This window comes from Gavialis gangeticus, unplaced genomic scaffold (assembly GCF_001723915.1).
Source record: "Gavialis gangeticus isolate Ggan-Ray unplaced genomic scaffold, GavGan_comp1, whole genome shotgun sequence".
NCBI classification, from domain to species: Eukaryota; Metazoa; Chordata; order Crocodylia; family Gavialidae; genus Gavialis; species Gavialis gangeticus.
This window is the reverse complement of record NW_017729011.1, coordinates 24,010,846-24,037,285: the sequence shown is the minus strand read 5'-3', so window position 1 is coordinate 24,037,285 and position 26,440 is coordinate 24,010,846. Positions and strand designations below refer to the sequence as shown.

Genomic DNA, 26,440 nt, shown 5'->3' with positions numbered 1-26,440 from the left:
TTTTCTCTGTGTCTGAATTGCAAAGCACCGTTTCATGCACTTCACCATTTGTGCCCCCTTTTATTTTTTCTTCCCCCTCCTGTTGCCCACTTGCATAAAGGCAGCCCATGCTTTTCATTGCCCTGTCAGTACTGCATTGCAGAAATGCTGAAATCAGTCCCCCTGGTCTTTGTCCCTTTACTGTGAGAGGACGATACAAATATTTCCTATGTGTGAAATTACCGTTTTAATTATTCAGAATTGTTTCATTTCCAGGGATCAAGGTGGTCGGACCTTGTGTGGTGTAATGAGAATTGGCTTGGTTGCAAAGGGCTTGCTGATAAAAGATGATATGGATTTGGAGCTGGTTCTCATGTGCAAAGAAAAACCCACAAAGACCTTGTTATATATAGTCAAAGACAATCTCCCAATCCAAATTCAGGTGAGTTTAATTTAGGGCAGTCCTACAGCAGTGATTGATAGCACTGCAAGGAATATTTGGCTACAAGCTACACTGGGTAAAGGCTGAAAAGGAATTTGGTACTGAGAAAATGCAAGTAGTAAAGGTACAGAGAACAAAGAACTTACTTTCGATCTAGGAGAACAACTAGAGCATGTGACACTTAGCATGATGGGTAAAAACAGCTAACCACAAAGCTTACCATCCTCCTCAATCCCTTTTCCTGATGTCAACCCTGCTGTGCCCTGCAACTAACCCTTTGATTTGGGAATTTGCCCAGCGGATTGTGTTTTCTGCTCTCACTTCTAACGCACGCACAACATGGTAATCTCGCAAATCTTCCTCTTGAGCATGCCGTCATGCCCCCTTGCCCTGAGTCTTTCCAGGAACTTTAACTTCCGCCTGGCAGAAGCATTACCTGTTGGGTATTCCACCTCCTGCCCCTGCCCCACTCCTCCTCCCCCCTTCTCCCCCCCAGATCTCAACTTCTCTGTGATTCAGAAGAGAAGGCATGCTGGGTGGTGAGCAACCCTAAATTTTAATCACGATCATGAGCTCAGTTCTTTGTACCCCTGTAGTTTTGTTGCATAAAAGAGTATTGTATAGAGAAATGTATGCTGCTCCCTTTAAACCCAGGAGAATGGCTCTTTGACAGCTCCATGAGCCTGAAGGATACGTCCGTCCTGACACTTGTGGCCTGTGTCATGGCCAAGAGACTATACCCATCAAATACCCCATTGAACCCCTTCCTCCTGGCTTGCTGCCTTGTGTTTTTTTCCAAAGAGGGTGTACACATTTCCATCCTTCTTCCCAGCTGTTTGTCCCCGCTGTTCATTTGCTCACAAAATGGGTCTGGATTTTAAAGAGAGAATATCTTACCCTGCAGACACAAATTTATCCATACATGAGACTCCTGGAAGTGTGCGGGGATGTGGAGAGGGTAGATGAGTTGCTTGCAGCAGGTCTCTGGAAGAAACGAGCTGTACGGTTCCATCTCCCTCGAGGAGCAGTGGTGGTTTGACGGGATATTTTATGTGTTGTCTCTGGTTTTAATCCTCAAAGCTGATCCATGTAAACAGACCCCTGTTCCTCGTTAAAGAATTAGAGGTTAGAAGAGTTTAGAGGTATTAAATAAAGTCTTCAGGATGTGAGAGAAACCTCCTTTTTAATACTAAAATACTAACATAAAGCAACCTCTGAACCATTAGCAATTGGCTCTGGGAACTCGTGGAGGTTGGGTGAGGTCTTAGATGAGCAGGGAAGGGCAAACAGTATCTTTACAAATGAGGTGGTGGGGAGGACCCAGGGACATAGCTCAGTCAGCTTAACTTTCACTGGAAAAAAATATTAAATAGTATGTAAATACCTGCAAGATGTGGTGTTAAGACGGCCTGAATCTGTTGGGAACAAATCGTGTCAAACAAATCTAATTTCCTTCTTTGACAGGATAACTGCCTTAGTAGATAAGGGGAAAACACTTGCTTGGATATCTTGAATAATGTTTTTGGCACAGTTTATATGATTTGCTCGTAAGATGACTAGGAAGTGAGGTCTAGATGAAAATACAATAACATGGATGCACAACCATGCTGAAAAACCATGCTAACAGTAGCTACTAGTGGTTTTTGTTAAGCTAGGAGGACATTTCAAGTGGGGTCTCGCGTAGGCTTTGTTCTGGGACCTCCTCATTAAGATTATGGATAATGGAAAAGAGAGCACTTGTGTCTTTCACAAATGAAGCTAATCTAGGAGGAGTTGCAAGGACTTGAGAAGAAAATTAGAACTGAAAATGATGCTGCTATGCTGGGAAGCTAGCTGAAATTATTAAGACAGAAATCAGTAACATCAATTGCATAGCACCGCACTTAAGAAGGGAAAATTAAACTGTGACTAGCTAGCTACAAAGCAGTACTGCCAAAAAGGATCTGCAGGTTACACAGAGGATCACAAACAGTGAAGGCCAACAATACGGTGCTGTTGCAAATAAAAGGAAAAAAAGTTGAGGTGGAGGAAGAAGGATGGTGAGTAGGAGAAACATCGTAATCAGGGTTGTATTGATAGGAGGCCTCAGTTGCTTTTATACCCACTTTTGGGCACTGCACTTCAAGGAATATCTAAGAAAGTTGGAGAGAGTCCAAAAGAGAGCAACAAGAATGATGAAAAGTATAGAAAATGGCCTACTGAAAGGTTGAAAGAATTGCCCTAGACCAGTCAGCTTAACTTTCATTGGATTTTTTTTTTCTAAAAAACAAAATACAGTTGGGAGTTGCAGGTTTTCAGATGTGTGTTTTAAAAGGTGGCTATGCAAAGGGTGGTTCTCCACTGAGGTTAGGACAAAAAGGACCTGGAGTCATTTGCAGCAAAGGACAAGCTGATTGTATGTTAAGAAAAACTTCCCAAATGCAGGGGTGGTACAACACTAGAACAGGCTGCCTTTGGAGACTGAGAACAAGTTACGTAGCTGCATGTCAGGGATGGTCTAGGTATGCATCCTCTGTTTCAAACCAGGGGGATGGGCTATATGATCTCTCAAAGTCTATTTGAGCCCCATACATGTGTGACTTCATTTGATGGGGCTCCATGCAAGTACAGAGGTCTGCCCATGCAAAATGTCTTGTGAGACTGAAGCCAATTACCCACTAGGATCTGCCACTAATTGTCAAGATGGCAGCAGCCTACCCAGGGCTTACTAGTTAAAGGCGCTCTCGCCTGGGAATGTAGATACTTCCCGAGACCAACAGTTGCAGCTACATGGTTCACATTATGGAAGCCCCAGAAAATTGGTCACTGTCCATAGAATGTGTGGTACCATAATGCATCGATGCTGCAGCCACGTAGCTTTATTCGGGATAGGTTTGGTTGCCAGAATAGTTTTTAAGTTCTTTCAGCTTTAGCCACCCTCCACGCAAGGGAAGCAAGGAAACTTTTGGTAGGACATGTCCGGCTTTGTATGCACTAGTTCCAGGAGTAGTACCAGCTCTAGGGGCAAACACTGTGTTAGGAGATTCTGCCTTTTTCACGATTGACTTGGGGGTTCTTGAAACCTTTCTTGGTGACTTTCAGAAACTCACAGAGGAGAAGTACCTCGTGGAGGAGCGTGTAAATGAGGCAGCTATTATTATTCGTAACACAAAGGAGCCCAAGCTAACGCTGAAGGTGGTTCTCACGTCCCCTCTCATTCGAGATGAAGCCGAGAAGAAGTATGGAGGTACATGGAGAGCTTTCACTTCTCTTTCAGGATGGTTTTCTGAGATACTCCAACTGTGCAGCTCAGGGCTAGTTAGGAGCTGAAGTTCTTATTGTATCCTGTGCATCATCAGTAGACTGGCTGTAGTCTCAACAGGTTACAACATTTGTGCCTTGAACAGTCAGCCACCATCTAATTTCCACACAGAGGTGTAATTCTGATTGCCTCATTGAAGACAGAATCTTTGTTGCACCAACTTAAACACACAATTAGATCCTTATGTTCTGCTTTCTTTTAAACTCGTCATCAGTTAATAATTAAGCAACCCCAGTGCTGCTCAGTCCTGTGCCTAAATTCAATCAAGTCAGACAATCAGCCCAGTTCATAATACCTTGACAATTCATAAAATCATTCTTGTTATGGAAAATGATGCGTCTAAAAGGTAGCTCCTGCGGAGCTGGCAGGTATGTCTGTCTGGCATGGAAATGGTGTTAATTATTGATGCATACATGTGTTTCTTAAGTTAGGAACTCCTAACCAGGGTGCAGCTGAAGTGTCCTGCACTTCAGTTTTGAAGTGGATTTTGTAGCTAATTTCTTTAGAACAAAAGATTTTTGGAGAAATCTTTACTCCTAGTTCCTCCCAATCCTGTTTCCCCTCTCTGCTGGTGACTTCCAGTTTAGTTATGAGCCAGTCTTAGGAAACATTAACTCCTAGCATCCACAAGTCTGGAAACCAACCAAGAGATGCACACAGAGCAAACGTAGCAGTGTCTTGTTTTAATTTTCCCTGCCACTAGTTTCTGCTTTTGCTTCCCAAACCTATCCTTAGAAACTTTTGTCACTGGATGATGTCAGACCTTTGACCAACTGGCCACTCTCTGTCATGACAACTGAGGCAGCTGGGCCCATATGGGCTAGGGAACTCCCTGTTGCTCTTTTCCCATTTCTAGACTTGCCACAAGTCCCTTTGCTTCCCCCCCTTCCCCACGTAAATACCGATACAGTGAGAAATGTTGGTCAGTTTCTCATCGCTTTGTCCTGGGAGGAGAGGGCAGGAAGCTTCATTCCCAGATGGGATGCAGCACTTGGGCAGCAGCTTGAAAAGGAAGAATCTTGAGATACAGATGGATGGCAAACATTTGTTAGTTTAAACAGGAAAGGAAAAAAAAATCCTGGCATTCCTAACTCGCTAATGGGACACTTGTGTGACATCACTATCTAAAAGAAAAGTTACTGCAGATTTTCTTTTCTGGCAAGTGCTGAGATGAAGTCTGTTTCCACTGCAGCAGAAATGCACATGTAAAACGGTACAACTGCAGGAGGAAGAAATCTTGATGGGAAAGTGTTCATATCCTTGTGAGCATGCAGCTATGCACAAAGATTTCTTCCTGTATGTTGCTTCCCAGAGAGGGTGGTGCCATCACCTGTTGGGATAGAAACTTTGAATTTGCCAGCTAAATGAAATGAGGCTGTGAATTCTTTGCATTTCTCCACTAAGTATGGAAGTAACCTTTGCAAATTTTTTATAGTGCTGGGGAATAAATAGTGCCGATGGATGCACCTCTTCTGTAGAACTGGAGAGTAACACAAATGGTGTAACACCTCACTCTGACATCCAGATTTTTTGTAAGTGGCTTCAGCTGCTTTTTTGCTTTACTCCCTGGTTCTGAACAGAGGAAACTGGTCATATTCCCCTTTGTAAGTTAAGCAAACATTTTTGTACAAGGTCCTAAGGAACCAAATCTTTTTACCCCAGGGAAGAATTCAACTTTTTCAAGTGCTGTACAATGACATTTAGTGACTTTTTTCAATGAGCATGTCCAAAAACTGAAAGTTTAATATATTCCAATGATGATGATAATAGTGAGTGGAATTATTCAGGGAATACTGTCCACGAAAAGTAATTTAGCCTCCAGGGGAAAATAGTACAACCTCCTTTTGATACCCTTGCACAGTGCCAGTAAAACCAGGTGCATTTAATGTGCCATCTGAAGGACAACCTCAGCCTTTCCTATTAACTGTTCCTGGTAGAAAAGCATCTTGAGCTCTTCACATTTTGCTTTTCATCTTCTTGGTAAGATGAGACATTCCATTTTGGCTGCTGCTTCTCATTGCTCCTTATTTGGGAGCGAAGTAGTAATAAGTGTGGGGGGACGAGGGGAGACATGCTGGGTAAAACTGACCAAGATTTCCAGTATGGTTTGATTATAGTCACTAATCTATCCTCTAACCAAATAAGCAAGGTTAGGTGCAATGGACTTCTTTATCAGTGCTTCCATTTGTTCTGTAGGAATGCCGTGTGTGCCTTCATGCCCTGAGGTCAGAATGTATAGAAAAAACATTCTTGGGTTTCTCTCTGTCTCTCTCCCCCACCACGCTGTCCCTTTGGCTAAAGTGTTAATGTTTAAAATGTGGTGTTTGGTCCTATTTGTTTTTGTTGCTCATTAACTAAAACAAATACTGGACCAGTATGTGTGCACGTTTTGGTATTCCTACGAACACCCAAAAAGCTCTGCTTCCCCTCTCCCCATCCATTAAATCACAAGGTCAAATGTTTGGAATGGGTGTATTCTGCAAGAGAGCTTACGTCCACCTCCTTGGGAAGTTTAGTGTATCACTTGTGTCGCTCAGATAACAATAGAGGTATCAAGCAGACTTTTTTAGCTAGCAAATCTACAAAGAGCTGCTGGTACTGAAGGTGTGTTCAAAACAAAAAAAGCTTCAGTCACACACACTGGTGCTGAAACAGCCTAGTTCAGTAAGTGAGCAAGTGCTGCATAAACACTCTGAATCCACGACCTTGGTGGGCAGAGAATCACCAATGCTCTTGATCTCCAAAGGTGCCAGATGCCCTTGAAGGAGCTGCAGAGCATGCCACAGATTTGCCTTTCCTCCAGAGAGCAGCCACTCTCCTGCTACAGCTGGCTATAAAACTAATGGTGTTGGCAGCTGCTCTCCAGAGAGAAGGATTACAGCAAGGGGAGAGAGGATTTTTGAAGGATGGGCTCTGTTGCATGTTGCAGGCTCTGAATTAATGTCCGACTTTCTATTTTTATTATTTTGTCATATGGCCTTCTTAAAATGGAGAAGATGCGGGGGAGGGGGAAGCGGGAAGCTCTTCATATATATATATATTTGGAAACTTTGGGTCTCACTCTCCTGACTGGCAGAGCATGAAGAAACATGCCATTCTCATGAGGATGTTCAAGGGAGTCTGCTGCAAGTTGCTTGCCCCTCTTCACTGCCTGTTCTCTTCATCATTCTGTTTAATAGAATCTTGCACCCCAAAGTTGACTGTCTGCAAAAGGTGCTAGTACAATGCATCTCTAGTATTTCCAAAGGCATCAGATGTGACACCTGTAATTTTGGCCTCTCCTAAATTACTTCAAAAATGGCGGTAGAAAGTAGACTATTTAATGCCAGTCATTGTCATCAGGTTAACAAGGTACGAGATCTGTTTTCTCATCTGAAGAGTAGCCTGCAGACACCATATTCATGGTTTGTAAATGAATGGCAAAATAGCTTTTCATCAACAGATGTATTCAAGCAAAATTTCTACCATTTTGTTTAGAAGTAAGCCTTTTACAGACTTGCAGCTCAGCTTTATTGCTAAAACTGAACGATTTTGCAGTCAGTCAACCTTTGCCATTTCTAACTTTTTAAGAAGATTCTAATCACTCATTGAGAGTAGCTGTTACACAGTATGTGAGCTTTAAGCAGATGTTTATATTGTCCACAGTAAAGTCTTTTTTTACCAAAGCATTTAAAATGGGTGTATATTGGTAACAAATTGTGTTTATTTGGGAACCATAAAACACAAAATGTTCCTCCTGAAAATAAATAAGATTGCAGGGGAAGAGTTCCAAAATGTAATGCAAAGTGACCTTTTTTGCTTGTAAACAAACCAGCTAATCCCTTTGAAGACTTTGCAGCTTTTATTTGGAGGATAGGGAGAAGTGAGGATTAATCCTGGTGTTGTAATTGTATCAAAGAGGGTAACTAATAACAATGCAAATATCTGCTGCGAAGTTCATTGGGGTCAGAAAATAAGCATATAGCACTTCAGTCCTTTTGAGGTTCTGCGTTGAATCTCCATTGGTTCTGTTCTCAGCAAACTGTTACACAAGGTGCCTCTTTCTGTTCAGCTGTACGCTGTTTTTTGTTTTCCTGACCTTTTATCCATCATAATGGGATATGGCTTTACTGAAGCAGTCTCCCTACCCAGTAGCATAGGTGGGGCAATTTTAACATTGAAGTAGCAATTACATTTTGTAAGAGATACTATCCAGAATAATCTATGAAAATTCGTGTCAACTGGGAAACTACCTAGTGATTGAACTGTGTGCTGAACGTGAGGTGAGGGGGGTTGATTAGTTGGTTTTTCCCCCTCGTCTTGCTAATTTTAAGTGAAACTTAAAATATTTTACTCGATCCTGAACTTTGCTTACCTGGCCTACATATTCAATACGGTTTGGGCTGTGCGTTTCAGTTAGACACTTGAGGTTATTCCTACCTACACAAGCCCATAAGGAGTTTCTTTTATGATGAAAAATATCTTTTCTTTCAAGAAGGAACTAGGGAGAATATTTCTAAATTGGGTTCATACATTTATTCAAGGTTTGGTTTGGAATCATGGGTCTGCTCAATTCCCAGTACGTGTTCTTATGTCACCTAATGCTAGGTACTTGGACTAAGAAAAAATTAGGCCATGGTCCTGCAGACGTTTTACATATCCATAGCCTAATCACATGAATGAAGTTAGGTACGTGTTGTATTTGGAGAACTGAACTCCTTGTGATTTGCTCCTTTTAAACACAAATTTTTAAAAATGGGATTGGGGGAGTTATTTATGTTAAAATGTTCTTTCAAAATAGAATTCAGTGAGATTCCTAGAAGCAGTTTGTACTATGATGGATTAAAAGGAAGACAAAAAAGTGTAAGCCTGAATAGAAAACATCAGTATCCTGTCTCTCAAATCCTTGTTTGAGTGCATTTAGCCAATTTCTGTCGCTGCTGGGAAATGAAGATTTCTATGAAGGAAAAAGAATCTTGAGTGTTTTAATGGAATCTAGAAGTTTTAAAACAACTTTTGTTGCTTTAATTTGTTACCATGGTTATATAAAATGCCACAGTCTGCAGGAAAACTTGTTTATCAAGATAGAAATTGTATGTTAACACTAGTCATATTTTTTTCCAATTTGCTTGTTGGGTTAATAATGTTGAAGAGATTCCTTCATTCTAATTGCTCTTACTTTTAAATATGAACTTGAAGTTTGTTCTTTGAAACCACTTGCAAATAATTCTTGAACAGCTCCTGTGTCTGTGTCAAAAAAAAAAATCTTTTTCCCTCAAGAAAATCTTCTCCTTGTAGAGAAAGTGCTGTCACTTTGTAATTCTGTGCCATTTTTATGCACCTGGAATAAAAACCATGAAAGGGAAGGAGAGAGAGAAGGAAAAGTGCTACATAGCTATTTTCTGCCCTGAAATGTGTCCTACATTTTTAATAAGATCCCAGATTGTCTGTAGCAGTGGCCATTGATTTTTGTATAAGGAGTGAATGCCTTTTGCTTCTCTTGCATATGTGCACTTTTACTACTTTTTTAATGCCTTGTTTGAATTAAATAACACAGTGCACTTAAAAAAAAAAAAAAAAAAAAAGTTAAAAATTTTCTGGGAGTCTTATTAGCTCATTGAGATGCTGCCGCTCTTTTATGTACTGTGACAGAAACCCCTTGGTCAAATTGTATCTGTCTCTTTTTATCCCATTTTTACCAGTAGATAATGTTGCGATGAAAGATCCTCCGGACTTATTGGACAGGCAGAAATGCCTGGAGGCCTTGGCGTCTCTGCGGCACGCCAAATGGTTTCAGGTTGGCTATTTGTTCTTACCTTATTGTTATTGTAGCCTTATGAAGTTTAATTTGAGACACTTTTAATTTTAATGCCTCCTTTAATTTCTCATTAGCCCCTCTAGAGCAAAGGTCTAGAACTCTGAATTCTAAATGCTAAACTGTAAAAGTGAGACTAGTAGGTAGATAGCCAACTGGTACAGTGTTGTCATGAGGCTACAAAAGCAATTTTAGCATTATGCTTCCCCTTACTATTAAGCCTGCCTTTCTAGAAAATGAAATATTTTGCTTTTCTGTAACTTTTGTTTTATTTTGCATGAAAACTGATTAAGTGCTAATTAGTAATCACATTAAAGAACCTACCCCAGGACTGTGTGCATTTAAAAAGCAAAGTTGAAGGCCAGCTGTCTGTGGGTGTACTGGAACCATTTTGTTTGTTTTAGGCCAGGGCAAATGGACTAAAATCATGTGTAATTGTCCTACGTATTCTGCGTGATTTATGCAACAGAGTCCCCACGTGGGCACCACTGAAAGGATGGGTAAGTACAGAAAGAGGGTGAAGCAGCAACAGGGTCTAACTTTCTAAGACTTCGCTATGTGGCCATAAGACCAAGGAATTTAGAGGGCTCAAATGCAGCAGCATGCCCTGCCCTGCCCTGCCCTTCCCTTCCCTTGCTGCATCTGTTAGAGCCATCCTTGGTTTGCTTAGAAAAGTGCTGGATTGCATAAGTGAGGATAGAGAGGAGTGCTTACATTGGTTTTGGTAATTTTGTGGTGTGGGCATACCACACAGCTGTGTCTGCAGCATGTTGCATGTTCTTTGGGACTCGCTCCCTGCCACAGACTTAGGATCTTTCAGTGTCTAGCTGTAGTGGCTGGTCCGGATAACCTTGGAATTATAGACCGAGGGCAAACAGCTGCAGCAGAGATGTTGGTCCCATTCTGCAGGGAACAACCCTGCTGTGGGGTAGTCCAAAGAAGAAGACTCCAAGGGTGTATGGGGGCAGCACCTCTCCTTGGGTAGAACTGACCTCTCGTGTTGAACTGGAACTGTGTTCATCCTGGGACCCATACTAACTGTAACTTAATATCTTGCAGCCACTAGAGCTTATATGTGAAAAATCTATAGGTACTTGCAATAGACCCTTGGGTGCTGGAGAGGCCTTGCGACGAGTGATGGAATGCTTGGCGTCTGGAATCCTGCTCCCCGGTAAGGGCCCACAATAACTTCCATGACTCAAAAGTCTGATCAGCTTGTTTTTTTGGAGGCCTGATTCAATCTTGTAGGCACAGACATGCCTGTGTTCTGTTGCGCCTAGAGGGTGGCTTAGTGTAGGGATCAGTAGAAATTGGAATGCTCCATGGTTTTAAAGGTACTAGCTGTCACCTACACATGATGAGCAGGAACTAACAGGGGATGGTGGGCTGTGCGCCCCAGAACTGCTGCTTGTGGACTGGAGGGCCTGCTAGCACAGTTCCATGTATTGCAGTCAGTCCACTACTCTGTTGTACTCCCCCAAAGTCTTAACCTTTAAACTCTTAGAAACCTGGGTTATCTTGTTCCCCAAGATGGGCGAGTCTGGGGCTCTGCACATTTTTCATGCACTTATGCCTTCTTGACTCAGCAGTGTTCCCTTTCATTGCATTCCTCCTAAACAGTGTGCTTTCCCCTTGTAGGGGGCCCTGGTCTATATGATCCCTGTGAGCGGGAGCCAACAGATGCCATGTCCTATATGACGGTTCAGCAAAAAGAAGCCATTACACACAGCGCTCAGGTAGAAATCTTCATTCAGGGACCTGGCTGTTCCTGGTGAGACCTTATGATCCGTTCACCCCTTTTCTTCAGGATGGCGGCTGCTTTTGGCAGGCTTGTGAGAGCTGTTCTCAAGCCCTGCCTTGTCTCGAAAATGGCAGAGAAGGCAGCTCTGTGGCTGTGGGCTGTCTGATATCCACTTATAGCCCGTGTGGGCTCCCCGCCCAGGGCTGAACAACATGTAGTGCATCCCAGAAATAGTTGCTTCTAACTTGGGTTTTGTGAAATTATTGCCTTTTGTAAAGATCAGAGTCCTTTCTCACATTGTGCCTATAGGCATCGTGAGAAGCACAAACGCCCATGGGAAAGCACTGCCGTGAAGTAAGTCTCATTTCTATTCTCACTTTCCAGCATGCGCTCAGATTATCAGCCTTTGGTCAGATCTATAAGGTGCTGGAAATGGACCCCCTCCCATCAAACAAATCATTTCAGAAATACTCCTGGTCAGTAGCTGACAAAGAAGGTAAGTGCTGGTTGACTCCTGGGGGACCTGGTGAAAAACACAGACTGGAAAGCAAACTGTGTGCTTGACTTCTCTTGGCCAGAATGAAATTTCTCTGTGCTATATGCTCTGTGTGTCAGAAGAAGGTTTCTCTAAAAATGATTACACTGTTAAGGGAAAATCTAACATCTCTCTCTGCTTATTACAAGAACATACAGCACGCCAAGGGAAATAGAGTTTTACTGTGGTATGTCTGGTGTCTTTTCTTTCCAACACAAGCCCTCCTTGGGGCATGCAGAGTAAAAGTAATGTTTAAGTCTCCTTTATGCTGGGGAAAGAGAGCCTTTAGATGAGCCAAATAAGCAATACTAGATCAATGTCCTTGAAAAGATTCACTGCAAAGAAGCCCTTAGGGGTGGAAAGAAAAATAAAACGTACATTTCCTGATATTCCGTCTAAACGCAGCACTAGTCCAGTTGTCACCGTAGATCAAACATCAAAGATGAAATAGATTTTGGCAATCTTAGCTGTAGGTTCATAATACCTGTGTTTGTATGGGAACCTCTGGAGTTTGATCTTAATCAGTACTTGTAGGAATGGACAAAATGGATCCTGTATTAGACATCTGGTCAGTGCTGTAACTGTTTAGTCTCCCCGGCTGCTTCTTGATATGATTTCATTTCTTTTTGTCAAGTAACCTAACCTGAAGAGCTTATTTTTTGTAAACTTCCAGTTTTTGAATAACATTTTCCAAAAATACACCAGAGGCATCGTTTTGAATTCAAAACATGCAAAAATATATGCAAGTGGATCCTGGTCATTGTTACCCCCGCTCCCCCAAATTCACACTCTTGCCCCCTTAAACCTTGGGATTAATGCAAAGTGTTTTCTACCCAAAACTAAGATAGTGGAGACAGTTAGAGGTCTATATAGCAGAGATGTCAGGCAGGTGCTGCAGACCAAGGTAAATGAAATACGCTGAGGGATGACCGGTCTGTCCTGAAGATGCCAAAGTACATATGTAGCTAAGCTCTAAGCATTAAAAAAAATCCTTTTCCACCTATTAGCTTTCTCCCTTCATTGGTTAGGAGAGCATAGTCTGGGTAATAGGATCTGATGAATGCATCCTATTAGCCTCTTTGCTCTATTCTGGCCCTCTTATAATTAAGAGATCATGTCTTTTGGTGTTGGAACTGTCACAGAAATAATGGCTTGTGCCATGTGATAATGGGGAGGCCAGCCCCCACCATTTATTTTTAAAGTGAGAACATTGATCCAGTGACACTATGTATTACAGGGACTTTATTTCTCTTATAGTAAATGATGGATGGAGATATTTTTTTTCACCTGGTGGATGCTGAGCTCAGGAGTGTTCCTGACCTGCTCCATTATAATAGGCTTAAAGAATAGACCTGTTGTGTGCTGCAACGGAAGTTGGCTTATTGGTAAAAGTACAATGGGATCAAATGAGGAGGGTGGGGGTTTTGTCCAGCTAACTTTTATCTGCGTCAGCAGCCTGGTGGCTGGCACATGCTAGATATGGAATAATGCAAATTAAATACAGTACTGAGGAGATGGTGACGGAAGCTAAGACGTATTTACTTCAGGCTGTCCTGCCTCCAATTACAGTAAATCTTGATGTCTGCAGAAATGCAATATTTGAACTGTTTTTCTTGGGTCTTTGACTCATCTCCCCTGCAGAATGCTATTTTAAAATAACCAGCTGTTTCATTTGCAAAAATTATTGGATTTAAAGTGGAGATTTCCAGATAATGTCTGATGTGGATCAGAATGTATCTAATGATACTTGTCCTCTTTCCTTGCTGTCTGAGGCTTGCATATGTGAGCTGACTGGCTGACGTTGCAGACAAGTGGGGGTAACAACGGAAATGAATAGATTTATCATTTGACCCTTTATGGCGAGTGAAAAGCCCGAGTTCTCCACTATCAGATGTAGACCTCCTGATGGGTGGTTCTTAGCTGAAAGGTTGACACTGAAGCAGAGAGTAATCCAGGGCTAATCAGACTGAAGTTATGGGATTGTTGCTTTGTTTTTGTGGACTAGCAAGTCCATGTGATAAGAATTATCTTTCAGGTGCAGGCTCCTCTGCTCTGAAGAGGCCATTTGAAGATGGAGTAGGGGATGATAAAGATCCAAATAAAAAGATGAAGCGCAACTTGAGAAAAAGTAAGTGCAGCTATTATCTGTTCCTGCTTCAAGGGGGCATTGTTGGTTACAATAGGAGCTGATTCAAAGGCTGCTTAGTGTTAGTGGGAATGGCATGCGAAAGAGCTTCGGTAATGAAATGTTTGTGCGTTTTCTATGCTGCTGTGCTCAGAGCTTCAAACACATTTGCTCTTATGGTGGGTTGAATTCCTTTGTCCAGACTTTACTAACTGAAGGGCTCAAGTTACTGATGAGGTTACTGTAGCAGCTGGCATTAAGACTAGAGTAATCTAACAAATTGAGGTATTTTTATTTGTAACGTCTGAGAATTGTCTTTCGAGAAACTACAGCACAGTCTCACAGTCTATCAGCTATTCATACACGGGCACTCTTGGGACAGGTGTCTGATAGCACACGTCATCCCAAGAGAAGGTAGGTGCTTATTCCACAAGCAGATGAAGAGTGAGATGTGCACAGAGAGCTTTCTTTGGATTACTGTGATAAGAGTGAACCTGGGGATTCTTCATCTGAAACCTAGCTGCGGGCATTTCCAGGTTCTTCATCACCTGTGAAGTTTTGCTTTCATTTGTGGCAGCCAGGAAAACCCCGATTTTAATTTCAACAGAGTTCTGAGCTTGCAGCAGCACCAGAGGCTGGGTAGCTGTGGTTAAACCAACCGGCAAAGTGGACCACTAGAAGTTCCACACTTAGCTCCTCAAGTGGAAGGTGCTTTAAAATTGCAAAATGTTTTTATTTCTCCCTCCATTTCATTTATTAATCTCCCTCTCTCTTCTCCCTGCCCTCCTGTAACAGTCCTAGACAGTAAAGCAATAGATCTCATGAATGCTTTGATGAGGCTGAACCAAATCAGGCCAGGTCTTCAGTATAAGCTTCTGTCACAGTCTGGTCCAGTCCATGCCCCGGTCTTCACCATGTCTGTAGATGTTGATGGTACAACATATGAAGCATCAGGACCTTCTAAGAAAACAGCCAAACTCCATGTGGCAGTAAAGGTAAGGCAGAGATGGACCTGAATCTGAGTTCAGCTGGCTATTTCAAATTCCAGACCTTGGAAAAGAGTGCAGGATTTGGTTAGAACTAGCAATGGGCAAACTCCCAAAAGGGTGGGCTGTCTGCATCGACTATTAGCAGCTTGTTCAAAGCTTAGCTGGGTCTTTTTCAAAGAGTGCTGGCCAGATGCCAGAATGACAACTTGTTCTGTTGTCTCCTCCACCCAGTTCTGTGTGAGGTTCTGTCCCTGGGTCGTGAGCTCCTTGGTGCAGGGAATGTGTCCATCTTGAGCATTTGGAGAGCACCTAGTGCATCACAGGGGTTAGTTAAAATAAGACAATGGTGAGTCATAACTGGTCTCAGCTTAATCCATCCTGACGAGGTTGCCTGAGGCATTCTTGTGTTGCCCCTTGCAGGAGTTCTGTAGGAGGGAGCTGGAGTTGGTACAGCATCAAGAGATTTGAGTTGTTGGGTGGTAAATAGGAACTACCGCTAGGGTTGCCCCTGTGCTAATACATGCAAACAGTTCATGCTTTTCAGTACTGGATCTGGCCTGGTGCACTGGTGAGAAGGGAGGGAAGAGTTATCTGCAAACTGCAAACAAAACAAAACAAAAAAGAGTTTGCCAAGCTGCAGTGGCAAGAGAAATGAGCCCATCTGTCATACTCCACAATTCACTTTGTGTTTTGAATAAAAGCTTTCTTTTTAGAAGGTTCTTCCTGCAAGTTTGTTTTCCTTTGATCTAAGAGTCAAAAATCCCATTGTCCCATGAGCTTTCATGTTCAAAGTACCCCAAATTATTTGATAAAATGTATCATTCTGCAGGAAAAGTAGCTCTGTGTGTGTCTGTGCATCTGCCCTGCATCAGTATTTTTTTAAACCATTAAATACTAAAAAGTGTTGGTTTATCTTGGCCCTCCTCCCCAAGGGCTGTTCTGGGCCTCCTAGGTCCTGGAGGAGACCCCACAGGCCCATTTTCTCCAAGCTGCCATGTGCATATGAAGTGACCAGTAACTTCATTAGCCTAGATTTCCTTTTTCCTCTGTTCTCTGCCACACAGCTTGCTTCTTGTACCAATAATTTGGAAAAAATGTGTTTGCTGGCATTAATAAAGCAGCTACAGATGTGGGGAAGATTTTCTCAGAGCTGGATTCCAGTAGTGCTGCATTCTGGGTAGGATCGGGTATCACTGGGCTGCACTTGAACCTTCTCTGCTTCCTTCAGAATAGAACCACTTGCACCATTCCCATTGAGCAGATGTGCTGTTTCAGTTCTCCAGATGGGTCATGTGTCCTCTTTGTTCTGCAAACTTGTGTGCTGATCTCAAAGGAGTTTGGGTACAAATAGTACTTCTTGGCCCCGCTATCAAGTAATGTCACGCAATGATTGTGGTCTGACCAGCATAGTGTACAGCTTATCTGCTTTGTACCCAGCTTCCCCATGCTGTAGTTTTTACTCTTCTGTGGTAGCCTCAATTGGGAGAACAGCATTCATGACCAGCTTCTCCACTTCAGACTAAAATATCCGCGCTATATTTGAAGTTGGAGGGCCCCTAGAACCACTCTTTCCCATTGGCTCTGGACTTTTCTGTAGGTTAACTCTGTGAAAAAGCGCACTTCAAAGAGATGTCTTCTGACGTGAGATCTTTTACGCTGCCTTATAGTTGGTCTTGCATTCATTTTCAACCCCCTAAATGGTTTTACCTTTCACTTAACATTATTCTGTATAGGTTTTACAAGCAATGGGCTACCCCACTGGCTTTGACGCAGACATTGAATGTATGAGCTCTGATGAAAAGTCAGATAATGAAGGTAAAAATGAGACAGTGTCTTCAATCTCAAGCAATAATACTGGAAATCCTACTGTCGACACCTCCACTACCTTAGAGGTGGGTATTCCGCTGAGAAGTCGATAAGAGTGGGGGTTTTACTTGAGGAAAATGGCCTTACGGTAAAGGCAGCGGACTTCAGATTGGGAAAATCTGGTTTCCAAGTCCTAGATCTGCCATAGGCTTCTTGTTTGATCACAAATCGCTTAATTCTTATGCACCTCATATCCTAAAATGTGAAGTTAGGACAAGTTAGAGAAAATCTTCCTGTTTACATTGCAGGGTCTTTGTGGCAAGGACTGCATCTCTTTTGCCCATGTATGGCACCTGTGACAAGGAAGACCTATTTTGGTTGTGGATCTTAGACTCTTACGAGATGAATAAATTGGTGCCTTCCTATTTTATGTTGTAAAGTACTATTTTAGAGCTGTTTTTATGTTAAAAGTATCTAGAGATTGATCAAAGTACAGAAAACAGCAGTCTAAGTCTGTTTAAACATATCCCAGTTCATTTTTAAAGTCATAGCAGCTTTGTGTGTACTTGTAACAGCTGAATGGACTAAGAAAGGACTACATGGAAAATGTTACAATCTGTACACACATTCATTGAGTTTTCTAGTTGCTTGACTAAGGAGTTGTAAAGAGCATGTTAAGCTTTTGCATTGTCCATCTGAATATTCTGCATTTAAAAATATGAGCGACTAAATTTGTAAGTACAAAATTGTGAGGAGTCTGCAGTCCGTTATACACTGATCATTTTCTTAATAATATGTCCTGTTATTTAACTGTTATCATTAACTGGTGAATCAGGAGATTCAAAGGTAATACACTTGGTCGTCTTCACGGTTTTCCTGCTCTCCACAACTGTCCTTTAACATCCCCAGGGATTCCAGAAAAGTGTATGTGCTTAAACACGGAGCAATGGCTTTTATATTTATATAATTGCTTTGCCTGGTATCTTTGTGAGGTTTTCAGGGGATTGTACGGATAAACAGATATAGATTCTTGCCTTATTTTTAGATGTAATGCTTCTTTCAAATAAGTGCTTTTCATTCTATAAATATAAACATAAGTAATCTTTCTGTTCTGTAGATACTTTTCCAGTATGTTGAAATGTGGATTTGCTTCTGCTTGAAAGCACATTATTTAAATGTGTTAAAACTAGGAGTCAGACAATGTGCAATCACTAACATCACAATTTCACATATTAGTCCTGTAAAACCTTTTTAGAAAAAGAAATAGAATATTCTAAATTTACCATCTTTGCCTGTTCATTTTTAGCTACAGAAATGTTATCTGCTTCTGCAATAAAACATGAAAATAGGTCTACAGGAGCCAGGATTTTCAAAAGTGACTCATGTCTTTGAGTGACCAAAGTCTGACACCCTCATGGGACCTGAATTTTGGGGGACAGCTGCCTTGTGGGAGGGGGCAGGCGGAGATGAAACGGGACACGCACACAAAATTGAGTCTGAAAATCTTGTCTGGACCCCTTCATCTCTCTCTCTCCTTTTTTTGTGTAGCTGCTATGCTTCCAACTGAGTGGGTTAAAATGCAGTTTAATGAGGGCACTGGCTTCTTGTCTCTGCATTTCTCCCCAAAAATAGTTACAGCTGAAGCTACTGTAACACGTGACCTGAGTTCTGCAGTTTCTTCAGTCAGCTCAAAAATGCCAAGCGGATAGTTAGCTGAAGCAACAGAGATGTGCAGGGTTAGGAAAGGCAATCTCTCCTAGTTGTGTAGCAGTTGCTTTCCAGAAATTTGACACGCTGGCATCAGCTTCAACTTGGATGCCCTTTGGGTTGAACCTCACAGGGCAGCCAACGGCCTGACACTACATATTGCAAAGATAATCATGACTAACGATGGAGACAGCAGCTACCTAGCTCACTGCTTGCTGGAGCCTGAGATGAATGGGCAGTGATATCTGATTTTGAAGGCGGGAAGGCTGGGGCAGGATCCCCTATGGAGCAGAGTACTTGTTGCCTACTGCTCAGTTGCAGCATGTTGTGCTGAAGCTCTGGCAATGCTCTCCATTGCAAGTCTGTCCTTAGAGAGCCTGTTAAGGTTCTTGTATTGAGAAGAACAAACTGTTTGAGAAGGAAGGCGATAAACTCTGGTGTCTTCCAGAGAGGTAGGCGTGAGGTTGTTTTATGTTGACTTAATGTAGATATGCATCTGCCATTCAGGGAAGTTCAGCTTCTAAAATGTTGCACATGCCTCAGCAGGTAAGAACTCAGGGCCCTATTCTCACGGCGAGTGGCAAAAACCCAGTAATGGAGCTCAATGAAAAAAGAAGAGGTCTTAAGTATGAGCTCATCTCCGAGACAGGTGGGAGCCATGATAAGCGCTTTGTAATGGAGGTGAGTGAAGCAAGGCTCTGCAGGCGGCTTTGTTAATAATTCTCTGGTTCTCTGCAGTTTGGAGCTGTCCAATGTTCACGGTGCACAGCAGGGATGAAAATCTTTTCAGTTTTCGATCTCTCCTAAAGCCAGGCTGTTTGTGGGATGTTGTGGGGGAGAAGGCGGGTAATACAGTGGGAGTAGAGATTGGGTTATGAAAGCTGCTAAGCACATCCCTGTCCAGATGGGGAGAGCGCAGAATATGCAGTTTATGCAACATGGCCCACTAAGCTGCAGGTTTCACAAACAGTCCTGGCAGCCCTGGGTCTGACCTGGTTTGACCCTCTTGTTTTCAGTTCAACAGTGCGTAGGAATGATACAGCAGAGTCCATTTAGCCTCTGTCTCAGTATTGCTTTACAACAATATTGCTCACTCAGCACAGTACTGATGGGCTGCTCTAAGGCAATTACAAGGCAGATCTCCATCACCAAGAAGCACCCATCATATCAGCGCTTGAAAATGCAAGGGGGGTGCAAGGTATTGATTGGGGTGGCAGGCACAAGGATGCCTTCAAATCCAGCAATATTTCCTAGGAGCATATATTGCATGGGGCCTAAACCGAAGGTCCGGGCTGATAAAAGACCTCATGGCAGCCTTCCTAAGTGCGATGGTTCTGACTCCAGTGTGAGGGCCAGAGTCTACCCCAAGTAAATACATGTCACTCATTAAATTCCTCTTGAGAAAATGGGGTTCTGCATCCTTGTTCAAATAATCATTGACATGTCCTTTACCTACTGTGCAGAGCTGCTGGTCTTAATCTCGACCATATAGTGCTCTGTGCTCCCTGAAGGAAATACAAGCTTATTTTATTTGTAACAGTGAATTTCCCTGTTTAAATTCTTTGCAAATGGCTTTTGGTTTCAGCTGAGAACAGCTTGCCTTTCCCAGCAGGAGACATGTTGGGTATAAATTCATGTCTCCATTCCAGGTAGAAGTAGATGGGCAGAAGTTCAGAGGTGCAGGCCCAAATAAGAAGGTAGCAAAAGCTAGTGCCGCTTTAGCAGCGCTTGAGAAGCTGTTTTCTGGGCCAAATGCAGCAAACAACAAGAAAAAGAAGATTCTCCCTCAGGTAAGGACCTCAGCTAGTCTCTGTATGTAAAACCAGTCCAGCTTTAGGGGTAGCATTCACAGCTGCTGCAAGGAGACAGGTTGCTTCAGTGTACTGATTTCATGCATCCTTGTGTCAGTGCTTGTTTTCATTTTTAATACTCTGTCATGGTAGTACTGAGAGGCCCCACTGACATGGAGAGTCTGTTATCTCAGGTCTAACCATCTAGTTAGAAACGGTTCCTGTCCCAAAAAGCTTAGAGCAATGTGGGAGGAAAGGGGCAGGGAAAAAGAAGGGATTTGGCCCGTGGCCATGCAGCCGGTCAGTGGCTGAATTAGTGGCAGAGGCAAGGTCTCCAGAGCTCCAGTCTGATCCCTAGCCTAGTGGGCTATACTCCTTGTCTTTGAGGGTTCCCCTTCTTGAACACAAGGCTTTCCTGGATGAGGAAGATTTGTGTAGTGAAAGTTTCACTGCAAGCTCCTTTCTCCGTGAGATTTTTTTTTTAACTATCTGAATCAGGAAAATTGTTCCTGAGAGCTACAATCAATGCCTGCTCGTTTCTGCGAGATTCATGTTGAGCAGAGTGAAAGCTGATCACCAGCATGCTTCCTCCAGAGAGCTGCACTCAGAAATAAGCCCTGACAATTACAGCTTTGATCTCCTTTGTGCAGATTAATTGGAATGAGGATTTTTCCAGTCTTTGGAAAAATGCATTTTACGCTACGTCCTGCCATAGCGTCAGATATGCTCAGAGAAATTACCAACCGATTGTATTTCTTCTGTAAATTCTGTATGTGATGATTATAACAGTTCTCCCAGGCTCACTCACTGAGACCTCCAGTTGCTACATCCCATTCAGCTTCCATTATTGCCTTATAATCCAATGCATGAAGATTGTTCTTCCCTATCAAGACAGCAACTAAGAAATGAAAACAAGCTCAGATCCCCGGCTCCTTCATGCTTTGATGGGTTTTTTGCCACTTCTCGCACTCAGCTTCTTGAAAGAAGCTGTGCTCGCTTTATGAAGTGCTCTGATCTGCCACACAAGGTGGTCTGTCTGCCTGCTAGGGCAGAGCAGGCCTCTGCAATTACATGGAGCAAAGCATGCACGCAGACTCTGGGCTAGAAAAGTGGAGGCCTGGTGATTGAGAGACCTGGCCAGCTCAGCCTGTGGTTACAATGAGGCATTTACGCTGCTCTGTCTATTGTGCATTTTAAAAACAGAAGGGAAAATTGAGAAAAGGTGTTTACCAAGTAGGCTAAGCAGATGGAGCCAGAAGGTAATTAAGGAATAAGATACTTGTACCAAAATGGAGAGAAGGCAAGGGATTCATTCAGCCGTGTCTGAAGGGAACAGGCTCTGGTGGCATACAAATGAAAGTGAACATTTTTAACCTTTAGACTCCACATTCGGTAACAATGATAGAATGGTAGTAGGCTGGTGAGTCTTCGATACAAAATCTCTTTTTTGGGGGCAATGAAGGGAAAGATCTGTCCAATTTATAAACTGATATTTGGCATGCTAGTCCCGGGGGGTAGCAAATGTGTTTCACGTTTAAATCTTATTTTAACAAATCTAAATATACCAGCCTAGATGTCTAAAGTACAGGAACTAAAATAAATGGCCCTCCTTTCAAATGTGTAGACTGCTTGACAGCTGCTGTCAGCACCTACTCTTGGTGCTGAGTACTCAACAATTCAAAAAAATCTGGCCACCTAGAAAGGCTTAGAGGCATGGCATTAGGAGCCTAATGGTAGGTTTGCGTCTTTTTTTTTAAATCTCATCCAGTGCTTGTGTGTGTTGCTTTTCCATTTATGAGAGCTGTAAGATTGGGGGTGAAATCCTGGCTCCAGTGTAGTAACCCTGGATGTGTTACAGGGGAATCTTTATATACATATAAAAACACGCCATTTTGGTCTTTCTCCACTGACCTAATTGGTCCTAGCTCTGAGTTTAGTATCTCAGGAGGTAAAGCTAAGGCAGACCACACTGATGCTTTAAATTCAGGAGAGGTTTGGAGTCAGAAGTAGGGCTGACAGTCTCCCTTCCTCCAGTGCTTGACTTTCTCAACAGTGTCAAGGATTTTTGATGATGTAATGTGCAAATCAAGCCTTGTTGCAGTGACTGTATATGCTTCCAACTCCTAGCTGAGTCAGGTGGAGATGGTTTATTATTTTGTAAGTGGTAGCACTCGGGCATTCTGTAAACTGGTAAGTTTGGTTACTTGTGTATATACTTTACCTAGTCTGTACTAGAGGCGAAACTCTCCAGAGAGTGACTGCTGAATGGAGCAAGTGGGTGGGTATTGTCCTTAACAAGCCTGGCCTAATGAGTACAGTTTAGGGGAAATACTGATAATATTGCTGTTATTAAAATGGATTGCTTGGTGTGTGCAAGAGCTCACGCTCTCTCAGGTTCTAAGTCCTCCCCATTTTTATTATTCTCCACAGACTAAAGGAGTTGTAAATACGGCTGTTTCTGCAGCGGTCCAGGCTGCTCGAGGCAGAGGACGGGGTGCTTTAACACGAGGGGCATTTGTTGGGGCAGCCGCTGCTACTGGATACTTAGCACCAGGTATGTCACAACACTAATAGCTAAGGGTTTCTCGATCCTGGCTGTCCTTGTACAAACTGTGGGTGCTGGCCTAGTCCTGTCTGTATCATAGAAATATAAGGCTGGAACGGACCTCAGGAGTTCGTCTAGCCTAGCCCACTGTGCCAGGCTCCACCACCCTGGTGATTTATTGGGTTTTGTACCATGGAAGAGGCAGAGGAAGAGCAGTAGCATGTGTTTTAAATATAAGGAAGAAAACTCAGATTCTGTATAAAGCTGGTAACATATTTCACTTGTAGGCAAAGAGCTTGTGGCTGCTTACACACAGAAAATGAGCAAATAACTGTCCTCACCCAGCCCTCTTCCCAGGCTCTGTAATTCTCGTCTCTGCCTTTCTGAGAGCTCCTGCCAGGGACACTGATTCCGAGAGCTCCCTGCCCAGTCAGGAAGCCTCCTGCACAAATGCACCTGCTAGTGTTAAAGGACTGGCTTTACAAAGAATACTTCATACTAAATGCACTACACGATACCCTCGGCAGAGAGGGAGAAGAGCGTTATTTGTGCATCCAAAAATCAAAACACTGTCCTGTGTGAGTTGCTTCCTGGTGAGCAGAAGAGCCTTGCCTCCTGATGGTTTTCTCCACAGCCCTCCTCTAGCTCCCTTGATAAAAGGGTGTTGACTGGGATGTGTTCCTGTGCCAGCATGTATTCCAGGTACTGGGCTGTAAGGAGTCTCCTGGCAGGCTTGGGAGTGATCGGTGATCATGCTCTTGAGAACAGGCCGCATAGGTTGGAAGTGGCATCTCTTAACAGCTGCTACATTTGGGAAGACTTCAGTCGGGGAGTTCATGTTCTGGCTGATGTCACTCTACATTTTCCAGTATGTTGCCTTAAGCAGACGAAGCACAGGTCCAAGCTGACGGGTGTTTTGTGTGTGGACGGTTCATTTAAATTCATATTGCTGGTTACAAGAGACAGGTAAGTCGCTCATCAGGTGGTTTCACTGCTCACTCCCAAGGGCGGATGAGAAACCACCAGGAGTAGACCTGTTGCTACCAGATCTGAGGTGCACAGTAAAATGTTTCTCACCATTTCTGCAACAGTTTAGGTGCAGCATAATCACCTAAGCACACCCTCCAGCAGTTCCTAATGTTAACAGCGCAGCCCTGTTGTTCAATATATTTGCTTCCTGGTGCCATCCTCAGCTTGATGTTTTTATTGTTTCTGTAGGTTGATGTAATTATAAATATTAAAAACCAGTAATTCATTTTTAATGGACTTTAACATTGTTTCTGGAACTGCTTCTCTGCCTGAGGAGTCATTTATGAGACATTTAACCTGCTAGAGGCATGATCCTTGCCAGCATGGAGTTTTTCCAGAAACAGGTTTAATTACCCAGTCATTGTACTTGTTAAGTATTTATTTCTCTTGGCCTTCCTAAGTACTTTCTCTTTATCCCTAATCCTTCCCAAAAAGGCATTTTTAGAGGCAGACAAAAAGTCTCCTTCCAGTAGTGAAGGTGTTAAATCCGAAATGTACTAGCAAGCAGTAGTGACCAAGATCAATGCTATTGCCCGTCTTTTTATTCAGCAACTAAATGTACCCTTTCACTTCACGTACTTCTCCCTCGTCCTGCTGGTTTGAGAGATTCCCAGACGTGCTCTGCGGAGTACTGTGGGACGGTGGATTCTTGTTCGCAAAATCCTTACTGATGAGGATCTTGGCATTTACTTTAGGCCTTCAGTGTTGTCTTCTTTCTAAAATGGGAAACTGAGGGAAGTGGCTGTTCTCCACATGAAGTCGTATCAATATTTGTAGGGGAAGATGGTGTTTGTAAACTGAGCCTGGCTAGCTTTTGCTGTGTACTCTTGTTAATTAGAAAGAAAGTGTTAAGAGGAACTGAAAGAGGGAGCTGCACTCGTCTACTCTGAGGTTTTTTTAAAAACAGCAGTAGTGTTGGGCAGCTTCAGGGCTTGCTGGGTTGCTTGTGGGCTTCTGTTCTCCAGGCAGCCACCTGGAAGAACTACTCCTGAATTGTGCTAAGTGTTTTTGAATGCCCTGTTTTGCACATGCCCAGGTTGGTTCCCCTGAAGGGTCCATGCGTGTTCATTTGCAAACTCTGATTCTGAGTGCAGCAGGGAATGAACCCCATCTTGCTCTGTTTTTTTTTTTTCCAGGCTATGGGGCACCATATGGGTATAGCACAGCTGCACCAGCCTACGGTACGTACATCTATTAATTGCTTGAGCTAGAAGGGGTATCAGAACTACCTTGGCAGTCCTCTCAAAACCAAAATATTTGTCTAGGGTTTGCAAGAGAGAGACAGATACAGAAACCAACGTTTTCTTTGAACGCAATGATGACATTTAACTCTGTGCCATAACCTTGTGGTTCTTTTTTGGTTGGAGCAGCTTTTTGCCTATGCTTTGCCTGATTGTGGAAGGACTGCTTGTTCTAACTGCCTGTTTCCTTTCATACTGAAACTGAATATTTAAGTAGTTCTATTACCTTTTACAGCCAACTTGTGCTCCATTCAAAGAATACCTAAGGGCCAAACCCAGCATCTCTGAGCAGTAATTCTTGAATGCCCTGTGGCAATATATTGGTAAAAGGATGGAAACTAAGTTTTAGAGAACTTGTGGATAAATCCCCTTACTGCAGTCAGATGTGTAAAATGTCCAGTAAATCAAAGATCATCAATCCAGACGCATCTATAGGGTTGCAGGCTAAATGTTGCCTCTTGGGACAAGTTAAATGACTCTCTCTTTTTGTAGGCTATGTTCTTAGAGATCAGACTAAAAGGATGGTAGGGCACCATAACTTGTCATTGCTCTTTGAGCTAAGAAACCCAGTGAAAATGAGGCTGGCAGTTCTATGCATTTCCTGCAGATTAAAACCCTCCAGAGCCAGGATGAAACCCTTTCCCCCGACTAATTGCCACACGCACCACTTTTTTCCTACTAGACTTACAAAGCTCTTTTTTTTTTTTTTTTTTTTCCTAACTGGCCCTTTTGGTTACTTTGAATGAGGTTTATGTGGCAATGGGGGCAAAATAGTTTGGAGTCAGTGATATGTTGCAACACAGAGTTAAATGAGGTGCCGTCTATTGGAGCCAGTTCCAGTGTTTCCCTTAGTGTGTCATATACAACTGGGTAGGGACCCATCTCTCAAATAGCAACCGTGCCCGAGTGTTCTCCAGCAGCCTCACCTTTTCATACAGCAAACTGAACTCACCCTGCACGGCTCGTGCACTGTGCTCACAATGTTGCCTTATCCTTCTAACGCTTGCTTCTGCCTCTAATTTGAAATCAAACTGGTACCAGACAGTAGCTTCCCCTAGCCACATTACAAGAGTGAAAACTGAATCTGATCTGGGGAAATATTATGGAACTGGATCATTTGATTTCCATATCTCAGAAGGAATGTCTTTCATTTTAATGGTATGTGCTAGATATCATCTGCAGACTCTTGTGCACACCTCCCTGACATAAATGCTGCTGTTCTCTCATTGGGGCTGTGTAAAATACCCTCCTTGTTGGATCAAAATGAGCTGTTCCCAATCTATACTTCTTGGTGTGGAGTGGAGTAAGGGACCATGCCAAGGAGCTGCACGAATTCAGTTAAGGAATTTCCTTTGACTGAAGCAGATCCCTCCTCCTAGAAATCTGTCCCCATTGATTGGCCATATTTTTCACACT

The 26,440-nt window shown here is 42.9% G+C and overlaps 1 protein-coding gene across 4 annotated transcripts in view; it reads left to right on the top strand.

The window, feature by feature from the left end:
- STRBP (spermatid perinuclear RNA binding protein) overlaps window positions 1–26,440 on the top strand; it is a 47,559-nt gene that overhangs the window by 8,584 nt on the left and 12,535 nt on the right. The window contains exons 3-16 of one of the 4 annotated variants that reach the window (XM_019510872.1): window positions 256–421; window positions 3,503–3,647; window positions 9,407–9,498; window positions 9,921–10,016; window positions 10,576–10,687; window positions 11,155–11,252; window positions 11,642–11,753; window positions 13,828–13,920; window positions 14,713–14,912; window positions 16,640–16,798; window positions 18,966–19,100; window positions 20,069–20,209; window positions 22,640–22,763; window positions 24,920–24,964. In XM_019510872.1, coding sequence (XP_019366417.1) covers window positions 256–421; window positions 3,503–3,647; window positions 9,407–9,498; window positions 9,921–10,016; window positions 10,576–10,687; window positions 11,155–11,252; window positions 11,642–11,753; window positions 13,828–13,920; window positions 14,713–14,912; window positions 16,640–16,798; window positions 18,966–19,100; window positions 20,069–20,209; window positions 22,640–22,763; window positions 24,920–24,964 — 1,718 coding nt within the window. Of the gene's footprint in view, window positions 1–255; window positions 422–3,502; window positions 3,648–9,403; window positions 9,499–9,920; window positions 10,017–10,575; window positions 10,688–11,154; window positions 11,253–11,641; window positions 11,754–13,827; window positions 13,921–14,712; window positions 14,913–16,639; window positions 16,799–18,962; window positions 19,101–20,068; window positions 20,210–22,639; window positions 22,764–24,919; window positions 24,965–26,440 lie in introns of all 4 variants that reach the window. The other 3 variants (XM_019510871.1, XM_019510870.1, XM_019510869.1) reach the window with 3 other exon arrangements.